This window comes from Anopheles moucheti, chromosome 3 (genome assembly GCF_943734755.1).
Source record: "Anopheles moucheti chromosome 3, idAnoMoucSN_F20_07, whole genome shotgun sequence".
In the NCBI taxonomy this organism is placed as follows: Eukaryota; Metazoa; Arthropoda; class Insecta; order Diptera; family Culicidae; genus Anopheles; species Anopheles moucheti.
The window spans coordinates 17,984,596-18,006,909 of record NC_069141.1 but is presented as its reverse complement, the minus strand read 5'-3'; the positions used below and the strand labels follow the sequence as shown (position 1 = coordinate 18,006,909).

Here is a 22,314-nt window from a genome sequence, read left to right as displayed (position 1 = left end):
AGCCCCCAAAAACAATCCTGCCTGCACGGCGAAACGGTTTGTGACCCGGACCCGCGTGACTTCGTACCGAGGGAGGGAAATCAATCGGGAAATCATCCCGAACGGTTCCTTGCGCTCGTGTGTCCTTGTGTGCCGTGTCCTGGTTGTGCGCCATCGGCAAGCCGGCAAGATCAAAGTGCCCCGGCCCCCGGGGGCTGGCGGCTGTGAAGGTGTGTTGAAAATAAACAAAGAAGCTATCATCCACCTTCGACAGGAAACAAAATGATGATTAAAAGGCAGACGGTCGTGAGGCGATTTTCCACCGTGTGATCGTTACGATCGGGCAGGTAGCGGTGCGGCTGCATGAGCTTGCATTTCCGCACACCGGTCTGCATCGGGCCCCGGGCTTGGGCCGAGTTTTTAGCGCATCCGTACGAATCCGTGCGTTGGTGTGTGAAGAGATTTATCAATGGGACATAAAGCTGCCTACTCAGCGATGAAGATGCTGCCAGTGGGACGAAAAGGACGATGGGTGTAATTATCTCGCATTGAGTGTTGCTTTTTTTCTTTCGTTTTTTACTATGCAATCGCTCAAACAAATCTTCCATTCGGTACTAGGTACATTTAAAAACGTTGATACAGTTTTGCTATAAATGCGTGCCTCGGAATGGGCATGAATGGGAACATTACCGAAAGCGAAGTGCCTTATGAAGATCGGATGCGGATCAATGCACAAAATGCTTCCCATTGGATGAACCTTGACATATGGTATTGGAATTGCAAGAACATAAAACACACTTCAATGGGATGCTTTCGTAGCGTAATGTTGCATTGTTGTCGGATTTGTTTGGCTAGAAAAAGGAAAGCTTTCGGGATACATTTATCTTTTACGACATCAAAATGATTATCTTTCGATTGATAGTGGCTGTACAAACTTATGATAATGATCTTCCCTTTCCAGATCCATGCAACCATGTCACAAAACACAATTATAATTGCAATTGCTTCATAAAAAATGAATACCCCAACAAAACGTATTACTTTTATTGACTGACATAATTTATTATCACGAATCAATTCGCTACATTTACTTGCGCCTCGCTAAAGCTGGTTCTCTATGTCTCTACGTGCCTTATTCTACAACTCTCTTCGCATTTTAGTAGCCAACAGTTTGCTTTAATTAATCTCCATGAAGATCCGCACCGAACATCCTTTCGTTCAACCTTTTTCTGCTGCACATCGATGGCACCCGGCAATCGGACGAGCGAAACCACGCAAACTCTCACGCAACGACGAGTTTGGTTTCTGGCATGCACAACGTAATGTTACCGATATAAAAATAAAACAACTGTTTCGCGTGCCGCACATTATGACACATACAAGGTGTAATCGCTGCTTACGGGGTTAGAATTAATTTAAACGCAAAAAACACATTCGAATAAATAACACGGTTCCTTAGGAAGCTAAGGTGAAATCACTGTCCGGATAGGGCGAGAGCATTGGGTTTCGGCATTGGATTAGGGCGAAGGCCAATAGCTCACCAACCACCCTGCCCAACGACGGCGACCTTAACACACACACGCACACACAATATAAAAAGAAAATGAAAACAAAAATTGTACAACATTGTACAGAAGCATCCAGCCGGACTGGATTAGCTATTGATGTGGGAACGCGATCGTTCCGTAATACTGCTTAGTTGCCTCACTGTCTTCTCCGTCGTTCAACAACGCACGAGCTGGGACGGGTTTTAATTAGTTTGCCACCACCTCCCGGGACCAAAACAATCGGCCACGCTGCGAACGTGCATAGCATAAAGCGAAACACCTTCAGTTGCACACGCTGATCCACTCCTCGATTTCACAATCGTCACATTCCACGAAGCAGCACCAGTGAAACTTGCAGTTGCACCGATCGATGCGCTTCTCGCGGATCAGATTGTAACCCCGGCCGCAGCACATCGAGGCGCAACCCTCGCTGCCACTGCTCGTCCGATTACAGCGTCGTCCGATAGTGCCTGCAGTGGACAAAGCAAAGTAAGTCAGTCCGTACACCAAGGCATCGTTACCATCCTTACCCGGTATGTCGGAGATCTGATCGCGCTCGCAAAAGTTCGGTGATCTTTGGTAGTAGAAGAGCGCATTCTCCAGCTTCCGGTTGGTGGGACCGCTGAGCCGGCCGCCGAGCGGAACCAGTTGCTGCTCGCGGGGTTGCCTTCTTGGCGGGCGTAAATTAGACACGTGCTTGCGTTTCTTTGGCTTGCGGTAGACGATCATCGGTGGCCCGTTGCCGAGATTCGATTGATCGACAAGGATCGCGCGACGGTACTGTTGCTTGAGGACGCGCCCCACTACGCGGAAATCTGGGGCCGACTTCCAGCAGGTCTTCAGCTGACAGCTACCGGACATTCCGTGACATTTACACCGTACCTGCATGTTGTTCGACACGGCCTGTGAAGTGATCACAAAGAAACACACAACTTATGTTAAAACTAACTGTTCAACACACAACCCCCAACGCTCCTAACTCACCCGCCTGCCAGCACGGTTATTGTGCAGGTTGATCTGTGACTGTATGTCGGCGCCCTTTTCGCGCGAGTCTAGAAACAGCTCGGAAAACTCGACCCCGAACGCCATATTGTGCGAGCAGCCGCCCCATTTCCATCTGCTGGCCTGTTTCGCCTTCAGCTTGCGAAGGCTGTCGCCCTCCTCGAACACGCTATTGCTTTCCGCGATAGCGTCCAGGAAGCGTAGCTTCTCCTTTTCCAAGCTTTCGCGCAGCGACTTGGACATGCCCTTCCGGTTGACGGACGGATCGCAACCGCACGAGATGAGCCGACCCTGGGCGCAGGCACGTGCGATACTGTGCGTGACGCCGGCTGCCGCGATCGCGTACGCAAATGCACTCTCTCTATAGCCTGAACGAAGGGAGATTTGAAAAAAAGATATTAATTAGATGATTGTATAGAAAGAATGATGATATAGAATAGTAGAATATAGAATGATGATATTCAATATTATTTATCTTTATTTGAAAAGTTCGACTGAAATGGATATGATAATAATTTGAAAAATGTTTCCAAATCATGGAAGTCCATTTAATCCGGAATTGATGTCCAAATATTTCCGTTTAGCGTTATGGACTAAAATTTATATGCCGAAATTTTATAATTTTACAACTTATCTTTTTAATCTCTCGAAAGTTGGGAAAGTTTTTTTTTTTCGTTGCCAATTTTAAACATTTTATTATATTTAATTAAAGATTTTGGTTTACTATATTTTTAGTTTACTAAAAGTGTTACTATGAATTCTTGGCAACTGTCAACGATATTTTTTATCGGAGCTATGAAACCATAATTAAAGGCAGGAATAAATTTAAACAAATAAACTGAGGATGCATGGAAATGAATGATATTTCAAGATTGAATGACCTTTTTAAAAATGTAAAAAATATGACATATATTATTTGCTGTAATATTCGAACCGATTGCAAATACAACCATTAACGACCATGAAATGTCTTATAAATGTATTTTTTTACAGTTTCTTATACGTTGATCTATTCCGTCGTTCATTCAATGTGTGCAAAGTAGTGCATAAAATTCATTCCTTACTGAATTCAACCTTCTAAGTCTACACAATACTATCGTGGCATACGGACAGCTTTCATCCATGAGAATGGAATACAACATTAGACATACAACATAAGCTCATTGAACAAACGGAGGCACAGTTGTTACTATGAGTGTTGCTTGCATTCCAATATAATTTTGAGCAAGAGAAACAACAACAAATGTTAACGCTATAATCATCGTAAGACGAACAAAAACTGTAGGTGCAAATAATCTACTTTATGAATTTGTATGTACTTAGGTTCGATCGTTACTCCGTACGAATGGAACGAACCTATTTCTTGAACATTGATCCGAATTTTTTAGTGGCTATTCTTCCGCCCAATTGTCATGAAGCCTTTATGAAATTCGTTTACAAATATTTGACCGAAAAAAGAAACTGTCTCAATAAATAGACGGTGACATTTTGTGAGGGTTGCTACGATTAGCAATTTTAAACTAAATTTTATCACCTATGACTTGTGAAATCAATAATACAATTGTTTTTTTTTATATAAGAACAGCTCACATTTCAAAGTGTTGAATATTATCAGTAAGAGCAGTAAGATTTCGTATTGTTGTTTCAATCATGTGTATTTTACTCCATTCCAATGCTCCAACAATTGTATCGCTATACAAACAATGTTCATACGCTGTGTTTATGTGTTTCTATCGAGCTTAGGTTGAATTTTGATTCCACCCTGTTATGAAAGACACAAATTCAAAGCCCTCGTTAACCAACCGTTGCTGCACATTCAATGTTTGATTTAGCTCTCCGTCTTCGTCCATTCATTTTCAACACCAGTTCCCGTTCCACCCGTAGCAGTTGCGACCGATCCACCTTTTCGCGAAACCTTGCGGGATGATCCTTCCCGTGGGATCTGTTGCCTCCACATGATGCCCAGAAACACCGAACTGGATGGACGTTTAAATTCATCCGTCTGCACCTTCTTCCCATCCACTGGGCCAGCATCCCGTCCCGAAGTACCTCGCCAAGTTACGTCCAATTCATGGTGCGTCCTCGCGTATCGAAGCCAACGGTTCTGCCCTCGAAGAATTGGCAGCTCCCGACCGGGTACGACAGACAGACAAGATGTCGCATGACGCTTGCAATCGGTCTCCTCCACCGTCGCTGTCGCCCATGTCTCGCTTCCACCCTTCGCTTACCGGTAGCCCGCCCGAGATGGGTTTGAAATCCGAAAACAATCAGCCAATAAATTTTATTTCATTTGTATGGAAATTAAATTGAAAAGTGCCTCCATGCGAGAGCCGAGGGCACCGAGGGTGAGGATGCTGCGATCGCAAGGACGCGGACGATGTTGGCTGGTGATTTTTGAATTATTTATTACAACCTGCCAACCGGGCTGAAGTTGATAGGAGAGAATTTGCAACGGTCTGCATCCGCTGCCGGTCTGCATTCGGTGGTTGCATTCGTTATTCGCCGCGTTCTGGTGGGCTTTCAGAATCGACACGCTCGTGCACGATGCAGCACGAATGGGAGAATATTGGTACCTCACGACACGGAACCGAGATTTTGTCTTCCTTTTTTTTTTTTGGTTTGGGTGTGTACCTCACAGGTTGGCCTATCGATCAGAGCAAAGCAAATGATAGAACGGACAAGAAGCGGCCAGCACTTACAGTTGGAAGTTGGCGTGATGTGTGGCTAGGATTTGGTCAATCAAATTAATAACACCTATCGAGCTGCTCAACCGGCCTGCTGTCGTTAGTGCGGCAAAGTGTCAATCGTCTGGGGAGACGGATCCACCACAAAACTAGGCACAATTGTATGATAAAGTTGCTCCGATTTGCCGTCCAGCGGAGGGAGATATCACGCGAACAATGCGAAGCGATGTAAACGATCCCTAGTGCCCTAGCCCTAGCGGCCGAACTTCGCATTACCTTTTGCTTCATTGTAAATAAACGTCATTTTGTGTGTGAGCGGTTTTGAATACGGGGCCAGCGGTGCGCATAAATAAGCCTACTCCCGGTGCCGAGGCGACCGATTGAGGCAACTCGATCTGACCCGAGCCCCTTTACGTGCGGAATCACTTCCAACTGCCGCCGAACGGACGAACAAACCCCAGGGACAGAAGCGGAACCTGCAAAACCCTCACATATTGTGGAAAATATCTGATTTGATTTGATCTGATCGTGTAGTTGGGTGAATTTATTTGCTTTGTTAACGGATCCAGGCGTTTTGCGAATGCTGCTGCTGCCTGCGGAGAGACACAATCACGGGATAACTTTTGTAAAGGGTTTTCCCCTTGCGGGTTCCCGCACGTCCATCTCCACCATCGGGCAGATATATGTTTCTCGCGCGCTCAATCTTCTAAATCGAAAGTCGTCCTGCGCGGCGCAATTTCATGCAGCGCAAGATTCCGTTTGCGGGGCACCGAGGATGGGGTAAAGGAAACGCCAATACGATGGACACTGACAGCAGCATCGCAATTTACCCTCGTACGAGTGTTGACAATGAGCAATGAAAATGCTTCCAAATGATAAGGTTCCGAGGCCGATGATGTGCTGCTGATCGGTTGCTTTCCATGGTTTCGGGTTCGAAAGGGACATTCTTCACATTGTTCGGGCAAGTACTTAAAGGGAAGGGGGGCTGAACTTTATTTAACTGCTTCCTTCCTTCTACGAGTGAATGATTTGTCCATAAATTCAAAACAACCTCTCGTTTTGCCTCTGATTTCTTCCACAAAAGTGGGGCTGCATAATTCGCAAAACATGTTGCACAAAATGCATTAATTTTGTCCCGCACGCGGAAGCCATACAATTGCCGAATCCCTTCATTATCGCTAATAATACGGGGTTCTAATACCGTATTTACTTTCAATAACTCATGTCCACTTACTCGGCACTCGGTGTGTGCAGTGCCGCCTATCATATCGTTACATCAAATTGCGTCATTTCGCTTGTGCAAACATTGCGTCGTGTCAGTTTTCTGCAGTTGAACCATTTCAGCGCGTGATTGGAACCGATTGCACGCTGGCGGCTATCAAATGGACACCAGCAAAATGTGTGAACGGTTCGATCAATACTTGCGAACGCAACCCCACACGCCACCCGATCGACTCTATCGGACTAGCGCAGATTACTTTCTCGCTTGCGTTTCGAGCGTTTTACTCTTTACACACACACCCCGGCCGCCTCGGGGTGCAAATGTAAAAATAATCGATCATATCATGCGGCGAATATGTGCGGGGGTGTTGGGGGTGGCCGATGCAATCGAATTGGACGATCGATACCCGTCGACCATGCAACACGCGAGCCCATCATTAGTCGTGGGTGTGAGTGGTTTGAAGTAAAAAAACAAAACAAAACAAAAAAAAACCGCGGCTCTCTAACGGTAATCGGAACGGACCCCCGGCAAGACAAAATGGAGGAAAAAAAAAGCGCACGCTCCGGCCGATTGGGAGTCAATCAAGAAAATTATTATTGAATTTAATGATTCCGCTTAGAGCGCATTAATGTTTGCTCGCTCGCTCCTTCCCGAGAGCGCGCGCAACGTGCTGTTGCGAAAGACCACCGGAAGCGTTTCAATTAAATTGATTTGGCTTGGCGTTGGTTCAGTGGCACCTTGGGTAGCTTGGCAACCAGCATCAGGCTGTATCAGTGTTTAGCGTTCGTTCGGCTGTACAAGCTTCGGGGTGTTTTTAGGGGGTGGTGAACTACATTCCAACGATTTGAATGCAATTATGAGACGCCGAACGAGGAAAAACAAATAGTAAGCAAAATTGCAACCCAAAATGCCCCCGGGACACGTGTGCCAGATATGTGCAAGACACAGAGTGCCTGATATTTTTTCCTACCTTAATCTCGTCTCTTAAATGGGAGGTATTTTTTTTTTTTTGATGTGACGATTCTGTCTCTTGTTTTGTCCCATAAAATGATAATCCTTTTGAAGGAAAATTAAATCCGCTCATTATTGATCCACAGCGAACGAAAAATCCTGCTGACGTCGACGGATGGCTGTATTAGCCACTCAGGAAGCGTAATGCTTGACGTGCGGTTATAAATATTACCGTCACCCGTTGCGTCATCCACATCAAAGGAAGTATTCGGTAAGTGCATTCAAATGTATTCACCACCATCTGTCTGCGTTCTTCTCTAAACAAAAAAAAAAAATACACGCGCGCATAAGTACCTTCCATGAAAGATACGCGTCCCTCGCACTCGCTTAAGCAATCACAGCAATCTCTTCACCGCTGCACCATTGTTTTGCAGGCGAGCAAATCTCCCACAAATTCACCCAGAACCTTCCAACCTTCAATGGCAGCAGCAGCAGAAAGAAGGATTGCATCCCCCCGGGGTAACCTTTCGCGCGGTTCCTCCCCCTCCCCCCCTTTCGGTGACGGTTTATTGCAACACACACACACACACGATCGTTAAAACGATCAATTTGACGAATGACCGCACCTCGACCCGCACAACCCGGACTTGATCGATTGGGCCGATCGATTGCGATGCAAAGAAGGAGAAAAGTGCAGGCTGGCAACTGCAGGCTGCATAAATCGGCCCGGGAAACTGAAATGTCAACCGTTGACGAGCGGAAAATCGCCTGAATCGCGACAACATAAACAACCTTCCGGGCGCACGGACGAATTGACGAGTCGATGATGACCCGAAGGCTTGGCGAGCGAAAGAGGGCTTCCGTCCCAATCCCCTCTTATCCATCCCAAGCGGCTGTTCACGGTGGCTACACTTTGACATATGTATACGTCATGACAAATTATGTTCTTCGCGTGTTTAAATTTGCCTCGCTCAATCGGGAGAGGGCACCGGTTCCGGCGCAGGTTTCCTTGCGCGACATTGATGATGTGTCATTTACATACACGACGCGCGGCAGACGGAAACGGAACGGAACAAACATTTACATCAATTTATACTTCGATTTTGATGTTTCAGTTCGGCCGTCCATCCATCCGTCTTTATCCGGGGTAGGGCCGCGCGAGAAAAGGTAAAAGTCAACCCCTGTACGCCAACACGGGCAGTTTTGCGTAGCTTGTCAACTGGCCACTCTTTGTCTCGGGTGGGTTGAAGGATTGATTGCCTGCTGCGATGGGATTGACGATTGAATGAGATGCACGAACGGTGGACCGACCACCGTGGTCCCGGTTTGATGGGACCACGCGCTGACACACGGTTTGACAATTGAATGGACTTTCGGACCGGGCTGTGCCGGGTGGATCGGTAGTTTAAACCCGCTCCCAGTTAAAAGAGCATCAGTCAATCAGCACAAACTCTGGACGAGTGAGCAAAGTAACTCCCATTTAAATCTGTATGGCGAAATGTTGGCTTGGGGACATTGGAACATCACTGCAGAAAGTGACAGTGTTTCTGAGGATGCTCCGACGCGAAAGAATGCCATTCATCACGACGTCCATCGAAACGACGGTTATGCAACGTTCTGGACAACTTCACGGAAATGGAGAAATATGCCGTAAGCTGTGGGCAATAACTAATGATGCCACTACCGGATGAAGATATAGATTTAAATTATATTGTTGCTCAAAAGTGGCAACAGAAAATCCCGAAAACCTTTCATTCTTTTGTGTGCTTTTTTTCGATTTGTTCGAATACTGTCGACGTCACCGTCCGTTTGACACCTTTTGTGCGTTTAGTGTCACCCTGTGTCTTCCATTGTGGAAGTCGCACAGAACACCCAAGAACACGAATGGACTCACAGACCCAGGATTCGGACCCTCATCAGATGGGAAGTTGAACGAATTTCCGATGTTCCGTCCATTATTGTTGTGTCAGCAGCAGAGAAAGACTATGCTAATGAGTTACCCTGGTCATCGGAATGTGCTCCAGGGGCAGGACCCCGAAATGTCCGAAACCCGAATCTGCTGGGAAGTACTTAGGTACCACAAAGCGACACCTTCCCATCTTCAATTCGAGCAGCTTTAATTTACCATAAATTTTCCCAATTTTTAATGTGTCCCAGGATGACATACCAGGAAAATGGCCTCCGGTTAGAGACAGTTGGATGCGTTTTTCCCGTCCCTCGCACGATGGGCACGACGAAAAAAAAAAAAAAGAAGGTAGCATTAGAGAAAATTATGACCCATAAGCCCATTGGTCACGCTTAAAGGGGTCGTCCAGGGTATTCGGATACTGTGCGACGTGTGCGTTCGGGATGGAACGCTTCCCGAAGGTGATGAAGATCATGCCGGGCGTAGAAGTAGATCGTACCGGGCGGTCCTTACGCTTACCTCGTTTCAGCATGCTCGATGTGTGTGGATTGCGGCTTTTGGTGCTGAGCGATGAACAATTCCACCGGTGCCACTGAAACTGGTACTGGCACTCGCGCACACCAAGCTCCAGTCCCTCGATGGCGGACGCCGTCACGTCACTCGCCCGATAGCAAAGTTCCAGCTGGTCCCGCGTCAGCCCCGGCACCGTGCGGCACGTCGCCCGGACATCCGGCAAACTTTGAACTCTGGTGGGGAAAATAAAAGGAGGAGAACATCAGGAAAGAAAGAAAAAACACACGAAACATCAGTAGAAAGTGGACATAAACAAATACGCACACACCGATTATGGCTAATATTTACAACACATGCGCGATATCGGTAGAAAATCTCTGCCCGAAAAAGGGGGGGAGGGGAAATGGCTGCTAATTTCGGCTCGTTAACTTAATGGTTGGCCAATTAATATGTGGCAGATAAATTATGCATCCTGTGCGGACGGCGTGCAAGAAGTCACATTATGTTCGCCGGTTGTCGTCTGTTTTTTTTTTTTCGTTTTGCGCTGCAGTCATTTTATGCTCCACTTTGGACACCGGCTTGACCCGTCCCGGGTGCGTTGTTGTTTTTTTTGTGTTGTTGTTGTTGCGTGTGTTTCTCCCCTTCAATATTGGGCGCAAAACGCTCGGCATTTAACACCCGATGCACCCGAAGTTGCTTGCGAAGATGCTCATTAATAATGAAGTGCAACCGGCGTATGGTTGCATGGTTGCCGGTTCCAAAGGGGGGGTCGAAGATGTGCGTGCGTGGACGCATGCTGCATTCTTCCGCAGGACTTGGAGGACTGGGAGGTAGCAATCGGGAGGGAGGGAGAATTAATTTTATCAATTAGCGACAGGCGATGCAGTCGCGCTGCAGTGCGCATTAATCCGAGCCTAATTGGTGTCAGCGGTGAGTTATGAGTTAATCATGTCCATCGCATGGGTTCGCTTTTGTAATCCCAATTCATCCTTTTTTTTTGCGTCGTCTGTCGTTGTCATCGGGTGTATTCCCATCGAAAAAGGCAAAGGGGATAAAACAGTATATTGCTTTGAAATGCCTGCTACCCGATGGAATGTGCTGCCACCATTAGGAAGAAGACAATCAGGGTAGACACAACAACCATGAGAAATTCAATAAAATGAGCACAAAAATTCATATCAGTTATTAATGTCTACCAGTTAGACATCCATCAACCATTGGGAACGGTAAAGCATAGTTTCGTTTTCGTGACTTCTCTCCCCAATTCTCATCGTTTCTCAAGATGTGCAAAAAAACAAACAAACACATACATCCCGTTTTATTGAGGTTTCAGGGACGAGTTGTCCTGGTTGCCGCATTCGGCGATCCTGGGAACGTTCAGGACGCCTCCTCTGTTCTGTGGCATATTCATCATAATTGCTACCGCATGCTTGTTTTGCACTAGATTCCTGGGTGGGACGGATCTCCTTTTTTTGTTGTTGTGTCGTCGCTCTAAAGCTCTAAAGAAGACGCCGTCTCGGCGGCAAAACCTTCATCCCCGTGCACCGTGTTGCATACCGTGTGCCCCGAAGGGTTAGGTAAATATGAGCCCTTTAAATCGATGTCCACCATCCATCGTTGCTCGATGGCACACGGACAGCTTCCGCAGACCGGGCGGCAACGACACGGTGCGACTCCCGGTTTTGCTGTTGACCCAATCGGATGGTTGTGGGGCCGTGAGAACTTTTGTGAGAAGATATTTCATTCCCATTGCCCAAGCGCATCCCGCGCGGCGTACGTCGGCGCGATCGGGTAAGATCTTGCGCAAACAATCTGAAGCAGCCTGAGGCTGGGGCGCTGGCCGTGGGGAAGACAACCTTATCGCACCGGTGTGGAGAAGCGAGCAAAGTAAAGCCAATAAAACCAAATGTTTGACATTCTTTCCGAGCTGGCGATGGGGAGTGATCGCACAAGAACGTGGTGGAAACCGCTTTGCAAGATCTTCCCAATTCGTGATCGCTACAGTGAAAGAGAGATTTTATTTCTTTAATCGAAGGACTAACGTTTCGTAGAACGCGTGGTGTATGCAGAGCGCTCCAGCTCATCAGTTGCTGCCGTGGCGAGTTATTTTCAGAAATTATCTCCAGCAATCGCCGCACTGAGACTAGCGCATTGCACAGAAAATGGGCTCTATTTGATCGGGTGGGGGGAGAAAAGTTCATAAATACTAGCACAGGTGAGTAGATTTCCTTTCAGTCGGGGTAGCGATTTCCACAGCGCGGAAACATTCCACTGCACCTTCCTGTTGCCAATGCAAACCAATTAGTCATCTCGCACTCGAACGCAAAGCGCATTCCACGGGCTCGTTTCACCCGGGGACCCGGGAGAGAAGCCTCACTCAGAAGCCAACGACTCTGGCGTATGCGGTACACCGCATTTCCTCGGTCGAGCGTTTTGCTTTCCATCCGTGTGCGCGTCGCTGCGTTTGGCGATTAAATGCTTGCAAGCGGTAGAAAATAATCACTCCATTAAGGAATTTATGCCTACCCGGGATGGGAGGGCACCCCGAAAGCCTGGCCACATACGAGGCGGAGGTGATGAAACTTTATACTAATTTGCGCTCTTCTCTCGCCGGGCTGGGAGCTTCGGCATATGGAGGTGGCGAAGTTGGAGGGCCATCACCACATCGTGTGGCTTTTCTTCTCCCCGAAGAAAATATGCCAACTATTTCGGGGAGCCACAGACTGTTGCAGGCAGCCGACGACGACGACGACGACAGGATAAGAAAATTATCGACCGTTACCGAGCGAATGGTAAGCGCAATTGACGTCGCGTTGAGCCTGTATCGTCCTAGAGGGCTGTTCAGCTTGAAATGCACCAAAGAAACAAAAAATCGGATAAAAGGTTAAATTTTAATTGCCACAATGTTTGTTAGACTTCCACCATAAAACACTGGAGTCTGGTGATAGTGCGGAGCGGAGTGAAAACACAAAATTACTACCAACGAAATTAATTTGGACAATGCTCCCTGAACTTCGCTGGCAGTGCAACTCGTTGCATTCCCAATCGCGCCCCCGGGACAAAAAATTCAAACGAACAAATTTTGTAACGCATGGGAACAAGCGTGGAACAGATTTCTCAAATAGTCCGGTTCTCAGGCGATGCTGCTTCGCGTTAGGAGTTTGGAATTTCCACTGCGAACTGCGAACTGAGTTCGATGTCACGTGTACCACCGGACGGTTTCGATCAATTTCTCGAACGAGGGTGGTTACGGTTGAGTTACGATAGTTCCAACAAAAAAAAAGCTATGAATGATCCAAACTTCCGAGCTTTCGAGCAGCTCCGATCTCCGATCAAACTGGTTCGCACTGGTCAAAATGATCAAAGCAATGATCTTGAGCAAAACATGGCGAACAAAATAAACGCCAGTATCGAATAACAAATGCCCAACCATAGATCCTGCCGAGCTCCCTGATTGATGTCATTAATCCCTTCGGATCACTGCCAAAAAAAAAAAAGAAACACATCTCATTGCCAGTCGTTGCCATCATCCGCTCGTTGTCACTGCAGACTGCTTATCTGCGATCTTGATCTGCGATACACACACGCACCGGGTTCTTCACGTCCCTTTCGCTTTTCTTGCAGATCCGTATCAGGGATAGCCATCCCGATCGGCAATGGTCTAGCAGAATAGGGGGCATGTCACAATACACGAAATGCAAAACCTTTGGAACTTGGAAGACCCACACGAATTCGATTCGGCCGATCGCAGCGAGCTGATGCAGCTGATGCAACGAGACGAAACGATCGTTGAATGAAAATCGCACCCGAATCGCAATGTGTCCTGACGTCAATGGACGTAATGGACGGAGCGGAAACTTTCGGGCGATTGTAAATCCTTTTCGGACGGTGCGGAAACAACACAAACGGAAGATAAGCTTCCCGACAGGAAGCATCCGGATCACGACGTAATGCTTGTTTGTGCCGTGTTTGTTTAGTGTTCCTCCATACGTTGGTTTTTTTTTTTTTTTGGAACCTTGTTTTAGGGAAAGACATTCACTCTTCGCTTATCACACCGGATAGATCTGCTGGGAACCGAACGCATCACTCGCCGAGATTTTTACGTCCCGAGCACCCTTTTGCATCGGATGAGTTTGAGGATGCAGTGCGAAACTGCAACCAACCAACTTTACGTTGGAAAGATAAATTCATTGCCTTCCTGAAGTGGCTACGTGGAGGAAGTTTCGCATTCGACTGCATCTTGCCACGTAATGCGTAAATTTGTATTCATTGCAGGCATCGCTTTATCGGATCTTTATCGAAGCAGACGCGGCCCAGACTCGGTGCCCTCGCACAGCTAGTCTATTCGTCCATCCATCTAGCCCGGGCAGATACACATCCGTCCGATGTTTTTGTTGCTGCCCTGAGCTTCTGACCCGTACGCTCATTGCAAATGCTGTCTGGGCCGCCCCGAAGAGTGCTTTATTATTTTTGAAATAGTTTCGTAAATGTTTTATAGTTGGTATAATGTTGATTTACGGCCCGATTGCGGTGCGGTTCGTCAGCGAGTTTGCTGCACGCACGCAGTCGGTGTTCGGGGGCAGTCCTTTTCGTCTCTTTTGAGCTGACAACGGTGGAGCGATGGATTTGGAAGCGGTTTGTTTAGCGCTCCGTTTTTGGCAAACGTTCAAGCTGTGGTTGATAAAGCTTGATTAATGCACATTGGTTGAAGTTGAGCGTTATACTTTCGGTAGTGGCTACAGTCAATCGGTGTGCCTTTTTGTGCATGAGAGAATTATGTTGTCATCGTAAACAAATTTTAGAGATAAATGTTTATCACGTGCTCTCCGAACGAGGTTAGCGGGACTTTGTTGAGGCTTCACATACGCTTCATGCGCTTAAAATAGACGTTCTAAAGGAAATTTGGTGCAAAGAGCTAGTAGTTATTAATAACTCTTTTCTCATGTCTAGGTTTATCTATTGTCTCACATTTTTATGACTTAATCCAGAGAACAGTTTAGTAAAATGTAAGACACATTTTAAACGACGAGGAGTTCATAAGTTGTGGTCTAGTAGTTCTCGACATAACTCTAGATTTAATATCTATATTATTTGATCCATTCATATGTTTTCATTAGAGTATTTCGAAATGCAATATATTCAAACGATTAAATGAATATATTTGAGTTAATTTTCTTCGTATCTAATCATTTATCTACAAACTTAATGTTAAAATTGCTGGTTGTCTTGTATCCAGCATACTCTCAATATTATTATTTTTGACACTTTTTAATAAATGTTTAATTCATGATCTATCTTATTCAATGAGATGAGAAAACCAATTTAATTCTTAAAAATTTGGCAGGCTCTTGAGCAATACGAATACTAAAGAAACGTAATTAATCTAAATATTCAATATAATCACACACACTTAATTGAGGTCCTGAATTACAATAAATATGAAGCCTTGGTTTCCGAATATTCTTCTGGTATTCCAGTATGAATGTTTAAACTACAAGTTTTAGACGTGTTTTTAACAATTTTACAGTAACTTCTTCATTAACTCACACTAAAACAAAAATATACCCTATCTTCTGGTTGATAACTCCTTCCTTCCGAATCATGTTCTCATCATATTTCCATCACTTCACGCCACACCGATTTTCAGAGATCCATTTTCGCACAAAGCACTTACCTTTTTAGCGCAATTAGCAACAACCACAGTATGAGCCTTCGCACAACTCGAACCTCCCAACGCCCCATCGCTTTACCTCGGTGCGTGGCGTTACGTTTGCGAAAGGATGCACCCGATGCACGGTGCACCACGGTATGCAGTTCAGTGTCAGTGCGTTCGCTTGCTTAATCCATTGCGTGCCAGTGTCGATCGACCGGTCACTTTGCAATTGCATCTCAACCACGGCGCGTACCGTAAGCTCGAGGACACTCGCGACCACCACGCTGGTGACGGACGTGCCAACCGATCCGGGCCAAGCTGGCACACCATCAATACCATCCGGGCCTACTGCGGGGCACTCAAACTTCCACTCTCACGGATCACAACGGACGATCGAACTTTGGATGGTTTCTCGAGAAATTTACATTCACTGTGAAGATGGAGACGTCGAAGCCACGCACAAATGTCAACCCAAATTCTTCCCCTCACAGACACACACACACACATCAACCTGTTTTAATCCGCATGGCCACATGGACACTCCGCATTCACTGGGCTCACGATCCACGCTTTGGTGGTGGGATTTAGCGCGCGTTATTTCACGTGCACGTATCGTGCCACTAGCTTTGCGTAGTTTGGGAATTTGGCTCCGCTTGGCGACCAAAGTTGCCTTGGACAGGGCCCCGAGTTTTCCCGTTGTCCCCTGGTTCGGTGCACGTCTCACACGGCAGCAGCACAGCGCACGAGAAAACACCACATCCGTCGCCGTTGACCACCGATGCGCGATGCCCTGGTGGTCCTTCCGATTGGTCGAACGTTCGCCTCGCTCCGGTACACCCGGATCACTGGGCACTCACGCCGTGTGGCTCCTGCTCGCACTCACACGCTTACTGGCGTGCAGCTGGGATGTGTAGGATTCCTTTATTGTCGAAATTTCGGTCCTTTCCGAACGCATAGATTTCTCCCAAATGCCACCGCCGTCTGTTGATGATCGGCCGTTGCTTTTCGCTTTTTTTCTGCAGGCCGAGCGATAGACAAATTGGGCGTAATGGCCGATTTAGGGCCTTTCACAAGGCAACCGAGCCTTGGTAGCAGTGGAAACAGAAACACAGCAGATGCGTATTGTAAACATATGTTTAACTAAATAATAGACACAAATCACGGCCCTATGTTTAAGTACAACACTATTTTATTCAATTGTTTGCACAAATTATCTAAATCTTTTCCTTATTGCTCTTTTAAACTTTAGATTCACTGCACTAGTTTGCACACCACACTATTCGCACTGTTAAGCCACGGTGCACTACCTTCCTTTCGAGCGAATACTAAGCCCACCGACAGTGCGTTTGGGTGAATCTCGTTCGCGCGTATATTTGAACAAACCGTTCAGATCGCGTTTCGATGCCAGTCGAACCACGGATGGGACCACGCGCGCGAAACGAAACACTAGTTCTCTCTAGTTCTCGTGCGATCTGTCCCGGGCGAACCGTGGGGAGCTTTCGGAGCTTCAGCCGCAACGGTGTAACGAAAAAAAAAACCACCCCGCGTGGCACGACGCCCGGACCTGAGTGCCACGGACTGACGCGCTCAGAGGGAGCTCACCGAAACCGCGTCCGCAGCGTGAGTGTTCATCCGCGCACAGTCGGATCGGTCGAAGGAAAGGGTAGATGGGAAAAGGGGTTGGTTGGAGGGGATAGAAGGAAGAGGGATGAGGGGGGAGGGGGGGGGGGGATAGTAAAGGAATTTGGAGTTGGATTTTTTGTTTTGCCCTTCTGCTTCCAACCTTCTTTGCGTTGCGGTGGCGATCCCCTCGTCGAGATGAACCGTGATGAGCTCGGTTGATGAGATTTCGAAAACTCAACTGTGGGTGACTAAGCCCTGGGGAGGGCGTTAAATTGTCTTTTTTTTCGCTCCCCCACAAGGGTTTGTGTTCACCCTTGTTCTACGCCATAGCGAATAACTAGCAAATTGAAAATCTTGAACTTCGCGTCAAAATCAAACTGTTTCTTTCTTCTTGTTGGTTGTTTTGTTTTTCAGTGGAGATTGAGCGGGGGGGTTTCATCCCATCCCTGTTACACCGCTGCGTCGGAAAAGTGCACACGAAACCACAACTAAAAACACACACCGCGAGGTTCGAAACACAGGCGCGGCTTCTACGTCGCTGAATCGCAGGACGACAACTGAATGAGCGCGTAAATCTCACCCAGTACACGACCGATTTTTATGTGTCTTTTGAAGCATTGATTTTGACATGGTTTCCCCCTTCCCTTCCCTTCCCTTTCCACCCTCTCTGCCCCACACCCTGTACCGTACCGCTGGCAGTGCTGCCAGTCAATCTCGGTGCTGGTGCTCTCATTCACCGGGAAGCTGAGCTGATATTATACATCCCGCCAGGACAATGCCGGCCGCGAACAGAACGCACACACACACACACGGACACACAGACACGTGTGTGCCAGCCGCCGTGGACCGGGGCGACAACAATGTTGTTAGCGATGCGCACCCTATGCTACTGCGCATGGGTATGCTTTTGCCTCGGGTCGATCATTCCTGCCGTGCACCAATAGGACGCCCGAGGGTCCTGTTTTATCTCTTTCTCCGGGGCTTTTGGAGCGCATACGATTGCGATTGCGGTTTTTTTTTCTCTCCCCGGTTTCGTTTGCGACAAAACGGTGTCCCGGATGCGGTGGCCGGAAACCGAATACGGTTCGGTGTAAAAACGCTGCCCGTTGCATGCGGATCGTCCGGGACCGGATGCTGTGCAGGAAGTGGGAGCGGCCTTCGTGGGGAATGTGTTTTCGCTTCGCACATGCAGGAGGATGATGAAACACATCTCCAAATCTATGACTATTGTTTGCTAATCATCCTTTAATTCATTCTGATTTTTTTAATTAAATTTTAATTGAGATAAGTTTTTATGTGTACTGCAGCGTAGGGTAAGACGAATAAAAATATCATTAGAGAATCAGATTATGAAATTCCAAGAAAATTAAGAATGATTCTTTGCTGTTTTTATTCTTATTACAGTTTCTTTGGTAATGTATTATTCTTTCGTGATTCCTAAGTGTTTGGATATTCCCGATCCTTCGTAGATCGCTTTTTCGTTGTAGACAATTTAGGAGACACAATAGTTAATAATTAATAAAATATTCAAATTATCTGTTGTACAGCTGATGCAACATGTTATTATAATTCCATAATAATCACTTAATCACTAAATCTGGATTTTATTAGTAAGCTTATATTGATTTGTGATTGAGAAGATCCTTCAATGAAGTACTATTTTAAATTAATCATCCTAATTCTCGAGAATACTTAAATTTTGCAGCAAAAAAAACAGTTTGTATTATATTTTTTTGTGTCAATTATTATTAATATTGCAGCTTTTGCAGGTTGGGAAACTATAATTCAATACAGCACAATCAAAATAAATCAGGTTCTTCGTTAAATATACCACGAGGAATAATTTGAAAAAGGTCTCTCTCGTTCGTTCATCCAAATCGACACCCCTTCTCGATGGTGCAGGCATGAATGTGCGCTCAAAACAAGGTGCATTATGCATCAGTAACCCCATGCGATGCAAAGGCTCTCAAAGGGGTCAATTAGGTTTGTATTTTTTGGCTGATGGCTAGAATGCATGTGCCTGTGTGTTGCACGATATACGCCAATTCCCTTTTGTTGAGCGATTAACACTATGCTCTCGACAGGATAACGTTACGCAGTCTCTTTATCTCTCGCATTTTTTTTTTGTTTGTTGTCGAGGGTTGCCGATATGCTTCAATGACCACCGCACGAGCATATCCATCCGTGCACACGTGTAGACCAGTGTACGATGGTCACCCGATGACATGAAAATTAGTGTTTAACATTATGATTAACCGGCATTCGCTGGATGGATTTCGATGGAACGGTTGCGCAACACGAGCGCTACAATGCGGTGCAATTTGGGGTAAACAACAGAGAGGGATAAAACCAGCGGAAAGCAAAAACACCATCCACCGGTAGCCAATTTTATTTCGACGGAGGTTGACAAATGACACAGGAAATCGTACATCGTGCCTGACAATGGAACCCAAAACCAATAAACGCACTCGTGAAACACATGTGAATAATTGCAACCCCTTTTTGCTAGCGTTTTATTGCCGATAAAACAAGGGTGACCATGTTTTCCCACCCATGCCAACTGCGGGAGCGGAGAGCGAACGATGATCGGTCTGAAACTGATATGTAAATTGGCTTGGCTCGTAGCGCTTGACCGAGCTGAAGTGTCATTCACGAGCGAATTGCAACCTTTTCGCGGTACAATCACCGCCACGACCGCCTAGACCAAACAGTTCCACGAGGTACGGGCAAGGGCTGCAGAATGGATGCTGGCGGTTTTCCGTTTTCGGAGCGGTCCGTTACAAAGTAAAAATAATTATCCTTAAATTGTTTCATCTCTGCCTCGGCGAAATTTTTGGGCCGGGGAAAAAATCACGTCCACCAATTCACCCTTGCGTTGCACTTTTTTGACCATTTTCCAAGAATCAATTTTCTTCTCCCGCTGCTTTGTTGTGGCTTGCGATGCCTATCGTGGCGATCCGGCGTTCGTTTCGGCAGATGAAGGCCCGAACGCGCAATGTCCAAATGCGCAATGCGATGAGATGAGTATTTTTGCTCCTTTTTAAGCGGCCGAGGTGAGGTGAGAACAATACAGCCCGGAGGAACAACAACACGCGTAGAAACGGTGTGGTCGTATGCTGTAATTTGTGTTGCATCTTTAATTTGCTGTTTCAACATATTTTCACCCGAAAACTTCCCTGCGCCTGCTCTTTTTGTTTGTGTTCTTGTTTGGAAATGTTGCTTCGGTTTCGTGTTTCTCGCTCGATCCCATTTGGCACTCAGGTCGGTCGCTTGCATGGTGGCCATTCCGGTGCGAAGCAAAAGTGGTTCGTTTCTCCACACAGCGAAGGATTCCTTCCGAATTAAACCACACGCCTCCTTTTCACCATTTTTACTCAAAACCCCCATTACGGCAAGCGGTCGAAAGAGTAAAGGAAACGATCGGATATCGGTGATGGTAATATTTCTTCAAAACAACCGTCCCACTCCCATGGATGCAGCATAAATACAACAAACTGTCCATATGTTCCCTGTCTGCGGTGGCCAGCTGCCTTCGAATCCCTACGAAAGCATCTCCACCAAACCACAATCTTCCATCGGAAGGTTCGCAAAATGGCTGCCGGGAGGAGAGCAATTCTAAGGCTGAAGGTAAGAATAAAATATAGACAGACACGCACACACTCACTCAACGGAATGGTGATAAAATACCCGAATGGGCCGAAGCGTGGATAATTCATTTCTCATAAACAATCAATGCACCGAAATGCACCGTTGCAGCGCCATAAAATGTGAGCGTGCGTATCGTAACAGTGGTGCGGGAGGTAAGGCGAAGGATTAAAGCTTTACTAAGGCCAACCGATGGCCAACATTCCTTTGCGGTCGGCGGTTGGTTTTGCTGGCCTCAGGCATCCGCTATCCGCTATCCGTTCCATCCGAGAGGTGTGAGATATGTGCGGTGGAATTTTTGCACCCATGTGATGAATAATTCGATCGATCTCCATCGGGAGACCACCGGCGTCGATCGTTTGGAGTAAATAAGGAAGGCAGAGGACGCATAAGACGTAATGGCCCGTGCAAAGAGTAAGAAATCTTTATGGAGATAAAAAAAGGACATGTTATTTTGCGTTCTTTGTCGTCGTGAAATAAAGCTATAAGATGGAAGAATAATGATAAGCAGAAAAATTAATATAAAAATTGTATTTTTTTTTTGTATTTGTACATAATAAGGGATGAAAGTTAGTTTATATTAAAAATAAAAATTCAACCACTGTACAGGAATGGAAGTTTTGAATCATAAATACATGTTTAATATATCCTTTAAAGGGGTTTCGAGTTCAAGCATTATGATTGAAGCATGGAGTTAAAATTTTTAAATTAAAGTGGAATTTGTAAAGGCCGATGTGGAATCATCAACACATTCGGGATCTTATGCAAAATCAACTCAATGGTGAAAAGAGTGGCAAAAGGTAAAGAACCCAACAAAGTCTTTATTTTATCTCTTTCATCTCACAAAATCCTGCAAAAATATTTAACTTTACCCAAAAAGATGCCAAGCGAAAAGACGAAAAAGTTCAAAAATTTGTTCAATAATTTGTTCAAACACTTGTTTGGAAATAGTTAAACACTGCTACACATCTTTGCTTTAAAGTCTCTGTTTTTGTTGGAAAAATTGGTGAAATATTTGTTTTAAAAATATTCATTATTTATTGCTCGTTGAGTACTAAGCGTCTCCTTGCAATTGAAATTCAATAACTCGCCAGATTCTCACTCCAGGTTAAAGGGTTCCGTGGGTTATTGTCATAACCAGTTATATTGCTGTGTAAATTCGGAATGATATTATTAATCTCCATAATCCTGCCGACTGTTACTACACCGCACATGAAAAACAAAGGTACTTGCTGACTCTCATTAACAATTTACCTGTACCCGTCGACAGGCCCGTGAGGATTGTGTGTGACGTTTCTAATTCCACCAATTTATCCACCCTCGGTTACCTTATCACACATCGCTTCTGTCGCCAGTACACGCTATAGCAGAAGCACTCATCACTCATCAGTAACGCGCTTCAACACTTTAAGCCTTTAACCCTGTTATGCTGTTGCCCAGTACAGCACAGTAGCATTTGTTCGGTAGATTGAAGAGTGAAAACCCTTCCTTCTGCATGTTTCATTTCTCACTAGAATTGCTCCCGATACGTCAAGAGTATGTTTTTTTTCTGTTTCACTGCCAACCAGCAGTACATCACGAGCGCCCTT

At 46.1% G+C, this 22,314-nt stretch overlaps 1 protein-coding gene across 1 annotated transcript; it reads right to left on the bottom strand.

Moving 5' to 3' along the window:
- Window positions 1-1,808: 1,808 nt before the first annotated feature.
- LOC128305691 (protein Wnt-10a) lies at window positions 1,809-15,546 on the bottom strand. Its single transcript, XM_053043268.1, has 5 exons — window positions 15,479-15,546; window positions 9,811-10,037; window positions 2,511-2,896; window positions 2,057-2,429; window positions 1,809-1,996 (listed from the first exon to the last, which is right to left on the bottom strand). Exons 1-5 carry the CDS (start codon window positions 15,544-15,546, stop codon window positions 1,809-1,811), a joined length of 1,242 nt encoding a protein of 413 aa, XP_052899228.1.
- Between the last annotated feature and the right edge of the window lie 6,768 nt (window positions 15,547-22,314).